The sequence below is a fragment of the Empidonax traillii genome, unplaced genomic scaffold (assembly GCF_003031625.1).
Source record: "Empidonax traillii isolate 1590-97213 ecotype Southwest subspecies unplaced genomic scaffold, ASM303162v1 scaffold206:size1282135, whole genome shotgun sequence".
Taxonomy (NCBI): Eukaryota; Metazoa; Chordata; class Aves; order Passeriformes; family Tyrannidae; genus Empidonax; species Empidonax traillii.
In genome coordinates this window covers 1,141,848-1,156,173 of record NW_020955399.1, presented here as the reverse complement: position 1 = coordinate 1,156,173, position 14,326 = coordinate 1,141,848, and the positions used below count along the sequence as shown (strand labels likewise).

Genomic DNA, 14,326 nt, shown 5'->3' with positions numbered 1-14,326 from the left:
TTGACTGTCACACTGAATTGCTAAAACTTACTAATTATTCTATCCCTATGAAATAGATAATAGGCTTCACCTCATTATACCTGTGCTATTACTGCAGTATTAACAGGAAAGAACCCCCTGCAAATCTATTTTTCATAACACAGTAAAAGAAAAATAAGTAAAGATGTGTACAGGCAGTATATTTCAATGAGACATTTTCACTTTCAATGGGTAAATTTTCACAAGACATGCATTTAACTTTATTTCTTAAGTGGCATCATTTCAACGTTCTTGTGATGGAATAATTGCAGCGTGATCAGTTTGGAAGCACCTGCGCTTTCAGGATCGTATAGCCACAAAATTAACTTCTAACAAGTAAAAAAGAGACACAAATGGATAGTTTTTAAAGAAATACTAATTTGTCAGTGTGATAGTGTTTCCTCTTGTGACAAGATAGTGTACGCATAAGATAGTGTAACAATATTGAATCAGGTAATGCAAGTGCTGCATGCTAGTCTTGTACTCTTTATTTCTTTTTGATTTCAACAGGCAACAACAACTGACTCAGTCACCTCATCCCTGGAGAGGTGATGGAGCACCCCGTTCTGGAGGCAGCCTCTATCCGTAGGGATGACAAGAAGTCAGCATGGATTCACTAAAGGTAAATCATGCTTGACCAACCTTATTACCTTCTACAATGAAACAACTACCTGGATGGATGAGGGGAAAGCAGAGGATAATGTCTACCTCAGCTTCGTCAAGGCTTTAAACACAGTCTCTCATAACTTCCTCCTGGGCAAACTCGAGAAGTGTGGACTGAATGAGTGGACGGTGAGGCGGACTGAGAACTGGTTGAATGGTAGATCCCAGAGGATCAAAATCAGTGGCAAAGGGTCTAGCTGGAGGCCTGTCACTAGTGGTGTCTCCCAAGGTTCAGTACTGGCCCCAGTATTGTTTATCTTATTCGTCAGTGTCTTGGATGAAGGGACAAAGTGTCTCCTCTGTGAGTTTGCTGACAGAACTGGTAGCAGTGGGTGATACCCCTGAGTGCTGTACAGCCCTCCAGAGGGACCCTGACAGGTTGGAAAGATGGGCAGAGAGGAACCTTCTGAAATTCAACAAAGACAAATGCAGGGTCCTGCACCTGGGCAAGAATAATCCCAAGCACCAGTACAGGCTGGGTGTTGACCTGCTGGAAAGCAGCTCTGAGGAGAGGGACCTGGGGGTCCTAGTGGACAACAAGCTGTCCCTGAGCCAGCAGTGTGCCCTGGTGGCCAACAAGGCCAATGTTATCCTGGGGTGCATTAGGAAGAGCATTACCAGCAGGTTGAGGGAGGTGATCTCCAGCCCCTCTACTCAGCCCTTATGAGGCTGCACCTGTCCAGTTAGTTCTGTGCTTCCCAGTACAAGGCAAACATGGAGCTCCTGGAGTGGGTCCCACGTAGGGTAACAAAGATGATTAAGGAACTGGAGCATCTCTCTTATGAGGAAAGGCTGAGGAAGCTGGGCCTGTTGAGCCACCAGAAGAGATGACTGAGGGGGAACATCAATGTCTTTAAGTATCTGGTGTGGGGGGTGCCATGAGGATGGAGCCAGGCTCTGGTCAGTGGTGCTGAGCAATAGGACAAGAGGCAATGGGCAGAAACCGAGGCATGGGAAATTCTACCTCAACATGAGGAAGAACTTCTTCGCTGTGCAAGTGACTGAGCACTGGAACAGACTGCCCAGAGAGGTTTGGAGTCTCCCTGACTAGAGATATTCAAGAACCTTCTGGATCCAATCCTGTGCCATGTGCTCTAGGATGACCCTGCTTGAGCAGGGAGGCTGGAACCATATGGCCCACTGTGGTCCCTTCCAACCTGACCCATTCTGAGGTTCTGTGATTCTCTGAGAAAAGCAACACCTTCTTTCTCAGAAATAAAGGGGGAAAGAGTAAGAAGTTATGCAGAAGAAATTTTTATTCTCTAATGACATCACACTTCTCTCAGAAGCCCTTCCTCAGCCTTTCTCCATTCTTGTAGGCTATGCAGCTACATACAGTTTGTTCTGCTGCAGCAGGGGAAGAGAGGTTAGTCACTGTTGAATTTTTTTGACAAGGAAATCTTACAAAGCTGTTATTTCAACATGCATCATATATGCTTCCATGACTGGCACATCGCTGACATACTGCTGTTTCGGTCAGGAAGAAGACAGATACCTGATATTTCCAACTCAGGGTACGTGCAAGAGGAGTAAACATTCAGTGAGATAGACTCACCACATTTACCACAAAGTATAGCAGTGCAAGGATGTGCACAGAGGCAATTATCATAAAACAGCTGACATGCTGCAAGCTTACATCCTGCAGTTTCCTATTCATCTACTCAAATCAAAATGCCAAGCCTTGCAATCCATCCTTAGAATAGGGCAAGCTGAGTAATCATACAGCTGCTTGCTCAGAGGTGGCTGAGTAGAAGAACTTGCACAGGGAGAATATAAGGCTTGCCTCCACAGCTGTGAAGCTTAATCATTTTTAGCAGACTGCAAACTGCTTATGAATTCAGTTTGTTAGCAAGGACACTTTGTAAAATTATTTAAAGCTTTCATATTTCCCCACACGATCACTATCTCTCAAAGAGGGGGTGAGGTAGGAAATAATGTATGTTATCATCTCTTTATATTAAATTTGGCAGATGCTATAAAACAAGGAATTTCATAAGCAAGACAGTATTAGTTTACTGTACCAATGGAATGTTTAATCAGAATCATTGTATGCCACACACATTTTAAAAATTTCAAACAAGTACAGAAATTCAAAGAAATTAATAATAGGTTTGTCTGCCAAAGTCTCCCATAATCAGCCTGAGTTTGTGTCAAAATTGTTTTCCATAAAAATAAAAAAAACGGAGGAGCTAAATTAAGATATAAGGCCAAAGAACACATTCAAATTTAAATTTACCTTGCTTTCACTGATGGAGAGTGGATCTGTTCTGGAAAAATACTAAATTATGTATTACTTTATCATTAAAAAGCTTGCTATTGAATGAAAGTATTTTACACAATTTAAATCAGTCTGCTTGTATCAGATATGTATACACTGTCTAAAATAATGTTTTTAACATACTGGCTTTGGTTGTTCCACTGTGTAAATATTTTAATATTTAAAGAGAGATCCATATTTGCTGATGTTTCTCATTTTAAAACATAGTCTAAGCATCCGCCATAGGCTTTTTTTATAATTTCTCTCTGACCAAAAGTATGTACTATTTAAAGGAAGCGTGACTTCTTATTTAAAGTTATCAGATTAAAAAGATCAGTTTGCAAGGAAGTACATTTTTTGCATCAGAGTACACAATGGAGACCCTGTGTCGTGACCTGTATGAGGAGAGGACTCCCTTCTCCAATAAAGGAGACACATCCCTCTCCGTAACGACATGACAGGGAGCAAAGTGCTGCTTGTGTTAAAATTAGGGACTCCAAGTCTTCTGCAGTTTTGCTGCAGCTGGAGTGGGCAACGTCCAAGGGTGAGGGAAAGGCAGGGAAACTGCTGTATCTTGGATGTCAGAAATAAAACAGAATTAGGTTTGCATGAAATCAAACCTCATTAAACATCCTGGATGAAATGTTAAATCTGATGAAGTGAACGCTAAAATATCCACTGCCTTCCAAGGAGGTCAGGAATTTATCCGTCATTTAAAGCAGAAAAAAAAAAAAGCTGTAGACAGTGATCAGAGTTTAGAATATGAAGCATATTTTAATCACCATTCAAGTAAAATGTTAAAGAGCTATGGCAGAGTTCAGAGGGCCAAGGTCAGCAGAGTAGAATCCAGACAGAGGCCTGTAGTCAGTGGCATTTCCCAGGGATCAATACTGGGTCCAGTTTGATAAACATTTATAAGTCTCTTATAACTCTTACAGTCTTATAAACTCTGAAACCCTTGTTTATCAATGACCTGGATTGAGGATGGAATGCACCCTCAGCCAGTTTGCTGATGATATGAAACCCGGGATAGTCGCTGAAGCACCTGAAGGCTGTGCTGCCATTCAGGGGGACCTTGATAGGCTGGAGAGTTGGGCGGAGACAAACCTGATGAGGTTCAACAAGGGCAAGTGCAGGGTCCTGCAGCTGGGGGGGGGATAACCTCAAGTACCAGTACAGACTGGGAGCTGACCCACTGGAGAGCAGCTCAGCTCGGAGTCTTGGTGAATGACAGGTTGACCATGAGCCAGCAGTGTGCCCTTGCAGCCAGGAGGGCCAATGGTATCCTGGGGTGCATCAGGAAAAGTGTGGTCAGCAAGTCAATGGACGTGATCCTGCTCCTCTACTTGGCCTTAGCGAGGCCACATCTGGAGTATTGGGTCCATTTCTGTGATCCTCAGTACAAGAAACAAAAGGACTAACTGGAGAGGGTTAAATGGAGGGCCACAAAGATGATTAGAGGTCTAGAGCAACTCTCTTGTGAGGAGAGACTGTGGGAGCTGCTCCTGTTTAGAGAAGAAAAGACTGAGAGGAGACCTCATCACTATGTATAAATATCTCAAAGGCAGGTGCTAAGAGGATGGTGCCAGACTCTTTTCAGTGGTGCTCAGCAACAGGACAAGGAGCAATAAGCTAAAACACAAGAAATTTTACCTCAAAACAAGGAATAATGTCTTTACACTGAGAGTGGCAGAGCACTGGAACAGGCTGCCCAGGGAGGTTGTGGAATCTCCCTCTCTAGAAACATACAAAACCCCACCTGGATGTGTTCCTGTAACCTACTCTAGGTGACCGTGCCTTGGCAAGGGGGATTGGACTGGATGATCTCCAGAGGTCTCTTCAAACCCTAACAATTCTGTGATTCTGTTATTCTATAACTACAGCTTAGCTTCAAATTTGCTGAAAAAAATCCGTATTACTACAAAACTAAATTTGCAGTTTTCAAAAAAAGACACAAGTAATTTTAACTACTGTGGCTGAAGAAGGAGAAAAAAAGTTTGATCTATGGTTCTTTTAGGATGAGAGAGATTGCTGCTATTAGGGCTGTCTTTGTCAACGTCTTCTTGTCAATCTTGTTTTGTTTAAGTTTTGTAACTATAGTTGGTGCATTCCTTCCAGCAAAGCAAAATTAAAAAGGTAATTAAGTGCTCCTTTCTGCAGTAATATCTGGTAAATGTAGGAAGACATTCTCAGGCAATATTAACACTAATCAAACAGAAGACATGCAAGCAATTTACTGTGGCGTTGACAGAAAACAATGCAAGTAAGGAGCTTACTAGCCTACTATACAAATAAACAGAAGAGTTACATGGCTTTGAGGACAAGCACATGATGCTTTGTATTCACAGCAATTATAAAAGGGGCTCAAAACCCATGAAAAATACAGCTAGTGCTATTTATTTCTATTATGTTTAGAGAAAGAGGACTTTGTATACATATTTCATAAGCAAAAGCATGCAATTAAAAATACTCCTGGCTAGCAATATAAATGTTTTCCTCCTCAGTGAATAAAGCAAGCCAAATACTGTCAGACTCCATGGATAACAGGAGCAGAATACAAATTACTGTTTTCACCTAAAAACTACTAGGTTTACTCAAAAAATCTGTAGAACTTTTTTCATTAGTTTTGCAACTATCAGAATTTTCCTTTCCTTCTTCCTTGTGCTTCTGAGTATAAGGTGATCATAACTCTGGTAAGGCTTCCTAGACTGATAACCACCAGGGGTGTCAGGTCTTTGCTGTGCTAAAATACGTGCTCTTAAGCTTCACTAACTCATTTTTTCTTGTCCTGTCTAGCACACTTCAAGAGCATTCTCTCACCCTCCACACAAGTGGCACCCTCTGATCAATAATTTTTCATTCCTGTTTGTGTGAGTAGATGTTTTTTAGCTGCAACTTTACTCTGACTCCCAAGTTTGTCTCCTCTCTGTAATCAATTGCTCATAGGCTGCCTTCTGCAATTCTGTCTCGAAATACTAATGTACTCTGGGCAATGCCGAGCTGTGGTTTTGTTCAGTGCTGCATCTGAATTCACATTCGTTTTTAGACCTCTACCAGAGTACAAAAAGTTCCTCTTTGTACTTTCTCTGGATTTTAATTCAATATGCAAACAAAGGAGTTCTTGATTTGACCTGCATATAGATACACATTATCCAACATTATCCAAAAATCAAAAATTCCAAACTGTCAGATTTTTAACTAATCACATAGAACATTAAATATGATCTCCATTAGAAAATATTACTATTATATATTTCTAAAAAGATATTTACAATGAAAAAACCTTACCTGTTTGTGAAGCTGCCATCACCTACCCCATGAAACAATTAGAAGGACTGAAAGTATGTTTTGCTGTGATACATTGTTCTTCCTGCTGTTGGTTTATGTTTTACTTAAACCAATATACACATCTATATTATGCTTTATTACCTGTAGAAGGAGCTTTGATTGATGAATAATCCAGTTGTGTTCAGTGAGACTATTTACAAGCACAAGAGCATGCTTGGAAACTCAGAGTTAGAGAACACAAACAAATAGGCAACAATTAGTTTTGATGTTCATGAAATAAGTTTCAGCAATCCCATCTGGTAAGAGAAAATATGAATTTAAGAGAGGTTTCTTACATCTTTACATTCATTGTTACTTAATAGCAACAATGCTTAATGGTTTCTTACTCTCATTTAATGTAAGATTAAAATCTGTTAACAGTGTCCCATACTGTTTTTAAGCTTTAATCATACTAGAAAATACAGAAAGAGGTATGAAACCACTCAATGGTCATTAACAAAACTCCTGTAAGAAAGCTGAGGGGTTTTGCAGTTATACATGATAGGAAGCGGCCTTTTGTCCCCAGAGAAAGTATGGGATGCAGATAGGACTGTGGAGCAAACAGCAGCTGGATGTTAAAGGGGTAAGTATAAAATACTTAATATTGCAATAAAAAACCTGAGGCTATCAGAAATCTCAGATTCATTGATTCATCAAACCACCTCTGCCCTAGTTAAACTCTGTTCTTAGTTGGCAGTTTTCCTTCACAACCTTTAGAAATAAAGATGGGTTATTTTGTAAATAGCATGTTTCAATCCTGGAGCTCCATTTCCCTACAGACAACGGATGCTATCAGAGACATCTGCATCCAAACTATCATGAGTATACAATGAAAATAACACAGTTAGTTTTCTCACAATGTATTTACACAGCTTACCTTAGACTTTACCTGAGGTTTTGCTCTGTAATGCCCAGCAAATGGACAGTTCAGTGTTGGTTTTGGTGAACTAAAATTTTTAAAAAATAAACACCACACAAAGCACAAATGCTTAACCGTAGTTAATGTGAGATAAGGGCATCTGAGAATGTATTTAGATTAAATCTTGAAAATTTAGGGCTTCAGGGTCCTCTGAGAAAAAACTCACATTTTTATTAAACAGAGCATACATCTACAGTTCAGCGTTTCAGTGACAGATAATTTACCTTTCTAAGACCAAATGATTATAGCATTATTTACAAGCATACTGGACCAATTTAAAAAAAAAAAAAAGAAAAAAAGAAAGAAAAAGAAAGAAGGAAAAAGAAAGAAGTATGTGAGAGAAGCCTAAGCCTAAAAGCATGTAAAATATTCATTAAGCTTCTGGCCCAAGTTTTTCTTATATATGTGTGAGACAACCTAACTACTGTACAATATCAGTGACAGTCTGGGGAACTACAAGATGACTCCCAACAGGTATATAAACAAGTCTATTAATGGCAGACAACAGGCAGGGCACATTTCCCAGCCCCTGAGCTCTCTAAGAATGTGGTATGGGCCATTCTGAAAGCTGACATATCTCGATCACTCGCCTTTAAGGTCACACTTCACCCCATTTACCCGTTTAGTCTCGTACTATGATGTCCCAAAACCTAGTAGCAAAAGAAACTGAGGGTTTATCAGAGCTTGGGTATATGGGTTACAGGTTAACAAAGATAAAAGTCTTTATTCTAACCCGTATTTAACAACCAAGTAGAATTTTTGTTGATGCAGCAGCTCTCACCCTCAGCCCTAGTTGCACTTTTGAGAGTTGTGTACTCAGGGTGCTGTTTTCAAACAGATTAAGACTGTGTAAACTGGGGCTACTGTGGTCCCCTGCCTTGAGCTGACACTTTTGCAATGACCCAGATAAGGGACCTATTCTGACCAAAAACCAGACCTAGGAGAAAGGAAATGCTTTTAGTGAATTCAGGATCGTTCTTTGTTAAATATCATGTGATGTTTGACATCCTGTTTTAGTGAATAAAAACAGCAGAAAGGATTTATACCTTCATTAGGGATTTGTTTGTTTGTTTGTTTCTCTTACATAGTGCCTCATTCTCTCTGACTCAGAGAGATGTTCTGAGAAATTTATAAATCCAAAAAGTCCTGAAAAAAAAATCACCCAATATCTATCACATATCCATTGTATTAAACTTTCAGTGGCTGATGCTGTTAGAGACTAAGAGAGGGAGACAGAACACGGAGTCTTTGTGCACACTTAACATGTAACATCAAGGAACAGGAAACTTATTTACACCTGTCCTGAAGGATAAGCTGCTGTTCAAATCACAAAAAGCAATGAAAATCAGGAGAGAACACTGTAATAAAAGCCAACTTGTAACATATCTGTCCATTTTAATATTTAACATATTATAAGCTATTTAACATACATTTAAATTACAGTATCATACCTACAGAAATCTCCATTTCATTTCTGCTCTGTAAAAACAGCAATTACCTTGTGCAGTACATACATCAGGAAACTCCCATTCAATAAATGAAGTTCTTTCATATTCTAGGTACACCTAACCAAAAGGTTGAAAACACTTGCTAGAGTGTCCAAATAATTTGTGACAAAATATAAAAACATTATAATGTTCTCCATCTTATTTTTATAGTGATAAAAATATTAACCAAAATAAAAAAGTAACAAAAATAATTAAGGGAAATTTTAACGGGAAAAACTAATTTAAAAATAGTAATAACAAGCAACAAGCAGGATTCAATTACATTAGCATACTGTCCAAATAAAATTATGTATGTCCTAACTGCATAATGATTTCTCTTCCTCCTAAGCTAAGCTGACAGCATTCTGGAAAGTTTGAAGCGCTACAGATGCCAACTGTGTCTGGCACAGTGATTCTTAGACTTCTTTTGACTAGGACACTATCAATACCTAGTATTTTTTTTGTGAGTCACTCTACATCTTAACATCAAATTAAATGAGGAAAATGCTCTAAAGATGCTGTAAATAATCAGGAAGTAAAACTAACATTTTACTGATTGTTTTAATGAGATTAGTGAAAAACTTCAAAATTTTATTAACACAGTTCTGTAGGACATGCTGATTAGCTAACCATGGCGCAGAGACTACTTTTCTGCAACCACTGTTCTAGTGCAGATAAGACCTCAGTGTAAAATATCTGTGTAATACATCATTGTCACAGGCAGAACCAATTTTAACAGAAAACTCCTACCACGTGCCCTGACATTTTCATTGCCATTATTTCTTCAATCTATACTTTTCCTGAAACTCAGAAATTGCTTACAGTAGGAGAAACAAAATCCAGAAAGTATTGACATCATTCAGTAGTCCTTCAACATAATTAAGGTGTATTATTAAGGAGAAGGAAACAGCCCACTATGACCCATCAGCCATTAGCTAATAGTCCAGCTGGCCTTCTTGGTTGGTACAGCGTTTTCCCTTTGTTCATGCTTACTTTTGATTTACTGGAGATCTTATCCAAATTCGCCTCTAAACTACTTTGTACGCAATTTTTAAAATGCACAATCAGAATATGTGGGATGCTTTGTCAATATAATTGAAAACATGTAGATGTAACAATTCTACGTATATCTTTTGACACATCTGAATGAAATGCATCTCATACTGCTTCTGTTCAGTATTTATAAAAAATTCCTGAGTCCCTTGCAATTTATTGGGAGGCAGTCACGTGAAAAGCCTGAATGTACCCAAATTAGAGTGAAATTTGTGATGAATGTAACTGTCTAGTTTTTCATACCCAGTCAATAGCATTGAAGAATCCAGAAGACAATACAACCTAAACTTTATCAGTGTACGCTTCTACCATGGGTTTAGTTTTACGAAGTCAATCCTATATACCATCTTGCTGATGTCAGAAAAGGCATTCACATTTCTTCATTCCTTGAATATAAACTCTTGCCACTTTGTGCCACCTCTAAATGCCCACCTGACCTCTCACAGAGCAGATTCAGCTTGCCCAAGTAGCAAAAAAAGTGCGTTAGAGGGAAAACCCAGTACAGTACCACTGCATGCTCTCACTGTTTTTTCTTGCCTATAGTGAGTGAACCACAAGTGCAATGCCTGTTTTTGGTAAGGGGCATTGTCAGACACCAGTTGTGTTTGTGCTTTGGTCAAGAGTTACCATGTTTTAGAACTATTTTATAAATACATATAGTTAGTGAGTCACGTCAATAAAGAGTATTTAGTATCTTTTAGTATTAGAATGAAAGCCTCCCTTTAGTTTGCAACGAAAAGAGGGTGGATGATGGACGCAGTTAATACCGTATATTAAATAAAAATTCTGAACCTGACAGTACCAGTCAGTAGTGATTAACTTGATCTTCATTAAATACAGGTTTTCTTGAAGTGGAGTGTTTGTAGCTTTCTTCCCTAGCAAGAAACTATACCAAAACATAATCTCAGAGCTCTTCTACACTATAAAAATAGCAGAACAATGGATTCCTGTGCCTGAGACTCTTTGGAAAGTGACATTACACTAATACCGCATTACTGGGACACTATGAGAGGCTCAAATTTATTTTGAGATCCAAGGGAATATTTGCATTGGTAACGATGAGGTGTTAATATGATTCAGCTATACTGGAAAATCACATCCTGAAACATTAACCTTGACCATTGTTTAGGGAGTGGTGAGATGATCGATGGCCTCAGAAGTGAGTGCACTAAAACAAAGTTTGCCATTGTGTCAACCAGACTGGAGAAACTAATTGTAGCAGCTCCTTGTGGCTTTTAGTGACTCCCACAAGCAGTGTCTCTATATTTTTTTTAGTATAAGCAGACAAAATACGGGCTTTTAAGGTACCTTTTAGGAACTACACTCTTTAAAGTGTATACACACAGTTGTCTCTCATCATTTGCAATTGCTGAATATTTTTTTTCTGAACTGACTACTTGGTCATAGAATCTCTCTGTACTGACATTCAGGACTTGGATATTTTCAGTTGTTTAAAAAATTGCTGACGACTTTGTATTTAATTATCTGTTATATGTCTCCCTAGCTTTAGAAGACACAGTTAAACTTTTCTCCAGTGCCTTTTATAGATCCCCAATTTCTTGGTTGGAGTAAATCTGAAGGAGCAAAGCAACTAAGATCAAGCACTACAGCCCGCCAGACAGCTGCAGACTGTGACTGTTCGGTGACTCAGGTCTTTGAATAACTGTCTTAGCAATAATTACATCATTCCGATTTTTATGTCTTTTTAATAGCTACTTTACCGAGGGAAAAAAAAAAAAAAAAGTCTTCCCCTAGGGTTGTTGGTTCTGTGAAGCAGGAAAGAATGAAAACAGCCACTGAGACGTCAGTTTCACTTTTAAGTACACACGATGAAAGCTTTTCTCTGCTATGGGTTTTTCCTTTTTTTTTTTTTTTTTTTTTTTTTTTTTTTTTTTTTTTTTTTTTTTTTTTTTTTTTTTTTTTTTTTTTTTTTTTTTTTCTCATGAATAAGCTTGAGGCCATGTTCCGGTGTCTCTGGAGATAATGAGAAAATGGCCTCTTACATTCACCCCCTGGCTCCCCAAACTTTAATTTGCACTCTTGTGGACGTTAGTTAATCCAGCAGCACTAAGGACACGCTGCACACACGCAGCGCTGACACCCGCGATAGGGGCCGTAGGTCCCGCCGTAGCTGAAACCCGAGGGGTAACGCAAGGCAACTCTAGGGAACGGGCGCAACATCTGCACCCCCGGTCTCCTCCTTCCACCGCTGCCGGCCCCTACCGCCACCCCTTCCCGGCCGCCCGCCATGGCCGCTCCGGGCCCTCCGTTCGCCCGGCTCAGCCTCTGTGGCCGCGGGGCCGCCCGGGGCAACCGCCGGGGCGCCGTCCTGCCGCAGGTGGCCCAAGGGGACTACGCGCCCCAGCGTGCACTGCGCCCGCCTCCCCGCAGACCTCCGCGCGGGGGAGGCCGCGCGGCACGCTGGGTAACGTAGTCGCGGCCGCGAGGCGCGGAGGGAGTGGCAGGGGAAAAAAAGGCGTCCGGGGGCAGTGGCGGTTTCTGTTTTTCGCGAGAGCGAGAGGGGAGCTCCGGCTGAGGGCAGGGGTCGGGCTGGCGGGGAGCGGCGGGGCCGGCCAGGCCGGTAGGCGGCGGCACCACCTGGCCGCGGGAGCGGCGGCACCGCCCGCCCGGCCGGCGGGGAGGGGAAGGAGGAGGCGGAGGCGGGGGGAGCGGAGCCGCCGCGCGCTGCCGCATGTGCCTGGAGCGGCGCCGGAGCGGGCAGCGCGAGCCATGGCGGAGCACGGCGGCCCCGCCATCCCCAACGGCGAGTGCGCCGCCCGCCGCCCCGGCAACAGGGTCACCGTCGTGCTGGGCGCACAGTGGGGCGACGAGGGCAAGGGCAAGGTGGTGGATCTACTAGCGCAGGACGCCGACATCGTCTGCAGGTGCCAGGTGAGGAGGAGGAGGAGGCGGCCGGGGGCTCGGGGGAGGCCGCGGGTGTCACCTTGAGGCGGGCGGACCCCCCGGGCGCTTGTGCCCGCCACGGTTTCTGCCCCTTGCGAGCGGGGAGGCGCAGGGCCGGGGTCGGCGGTGGCCGTGGGGCTCTCGCCGGGGAAGGCTCTGCTGCCCCGCAGCCCTCCCGCGCCGCCTTTGTCCCGGCGCTGGGGAAAGAGGAGGAGGAGGAGGAGGAGGAAGGCGCCCTCCTCGTTGCCCAGAGCTGGCCCCTGGCAGGAGGAACGCGCCCGGGATCGCGTCCTTCCTCCCCCTCAGGCTTCCCACTCTTTGTGTCGGGGAGGGGGGCGCCGGGAAGGGGCCGCGCTCGGCAGCTCCCGCAGCATCGCCGCGGGTCCAGGATCCCCTTGCCGGCTGTGTCGGCGGGAGCCCTCCCGGGCCGCGGCGCCGGGAGCTGCGCGGAGCCGAGCGCCAGTTGCAGGATGCACGTGGGGGGATCCCTGTAGTCTGCCACAACTCGGGCTCTTCGGCCAAAACGAGATGCTAAAGGACTCGCCTGCCCTTTCTTTCAAGATCGTTGTGTCAGTGGAATCCTACAGTTAGATGTTTGTTTATTTATTTGTAATTTTTCTTGTCTGTGTAGAGGCCTTATTCCAGCAAAAGAGGGGAAAAAAAAAAAAAAGAAAAGACACACAACCAGACGAGTCTAGCCTGCAAGCATAGTAGTCTTAAAAGCCTACGTTAAAACAACACAGATCTGAGGAGATGTTTTTCTTAACATCTCTAGTGTAGTAGTGCTGTAGAGTACAACACAATGAGCTAAAGCCTTGCGCGGTTTTTTTCTTAAAGTTAAGAGAGACAGCAGCATAAAATGCCCACAGCACGTGCAGGCTTCGTGTAAGTGTTGTTATCTGTGTGCTTTTGTTGAATGCACAATTTAAATTTTCTCTTAAATATATTTTGGAAGAGCATACCATTCCCCAGAATGAGAGTTGTGTTATCCAATGAGAACTGCACGTAAACTGGTGTTTTCAAAAACAAGTCCTTGCAAACCTGACAAATCGATACCTTGAACTTCAGAGAATTTAATTTTGAAGTAAACAAACATATTTCTAAATAATGTTTTCACAAATGAAATTTTTTTTTTCCCTTAGATCATGGGGTTTTTTTAAATAATCTGATTTGGTGCTGTGGCATGACTCCCTGTCTTTGTGGGTCATAGAACAGAGTGACTCAGTTCGTCCTTTACGACTTTGTTCTTGAGACTCGAAGGGCACCTACGTGAGTGTGTATGTTTAATGCTAGGAAGTTTTGGAGGAGAGACAGAGAGGCAAACAGTGCATTTCTGTGTGCACGTCTTAATGTTACTTGTTTTGAATCCACTTGGTAAAGGATCAAGAAAAGGGAGAAATTATGGTGTTATCTCAAGCTTGAATTTCCTGGCCAGTTCTGCCATTTCTAACAGCTTGTTTCTTCTGATGAAGGAAGGAGTTTTTCTTCCTCTTTTCTTCCCTTTCCTGTTGATGACTGTGCTCCCCGAGTCTCCTCCCATGCACTGACTCTGGCACTTGAACACTTCTGTAAGTTGATTAAACTCATCAGAGTGGCAGGAAACTATTTTCTGTTGGATTTACTTGCTATGGTTTTAGTAAACAAAACTGAACTTTATTGGCTTAGAGGACCTTGGTGAACAGAAGAGCCCAGGACAGG

At 42.2% G+C, this 14,326-nt stretch overlaps 1 protein-coding gene across 1 annotated transcript in view; it reads left to right on the top strand.

Annotated features, from left to right (window-relative positions):
* Positions 1–12,205: 12,205 nt before the first annotated feature.
* The window catches only part of ADSS (adenylosuccinate synthase), a 38,828-nt gene continuing 36,707 nt past the window's right edge, over positions 12,206–14,326 (top strand). The window contains exon 1 of the mRNA XM_027887287.1: positions 12,206–12,616. Coding sequence (XP_027743088.1) covers positions 12,455–12,616 — 162 coding nt within the window. The 5' untranslated portion in view covers positions 12,206–12,454. The remainder of the gene's footprint in view (positions 12,617–14,326) is intronic.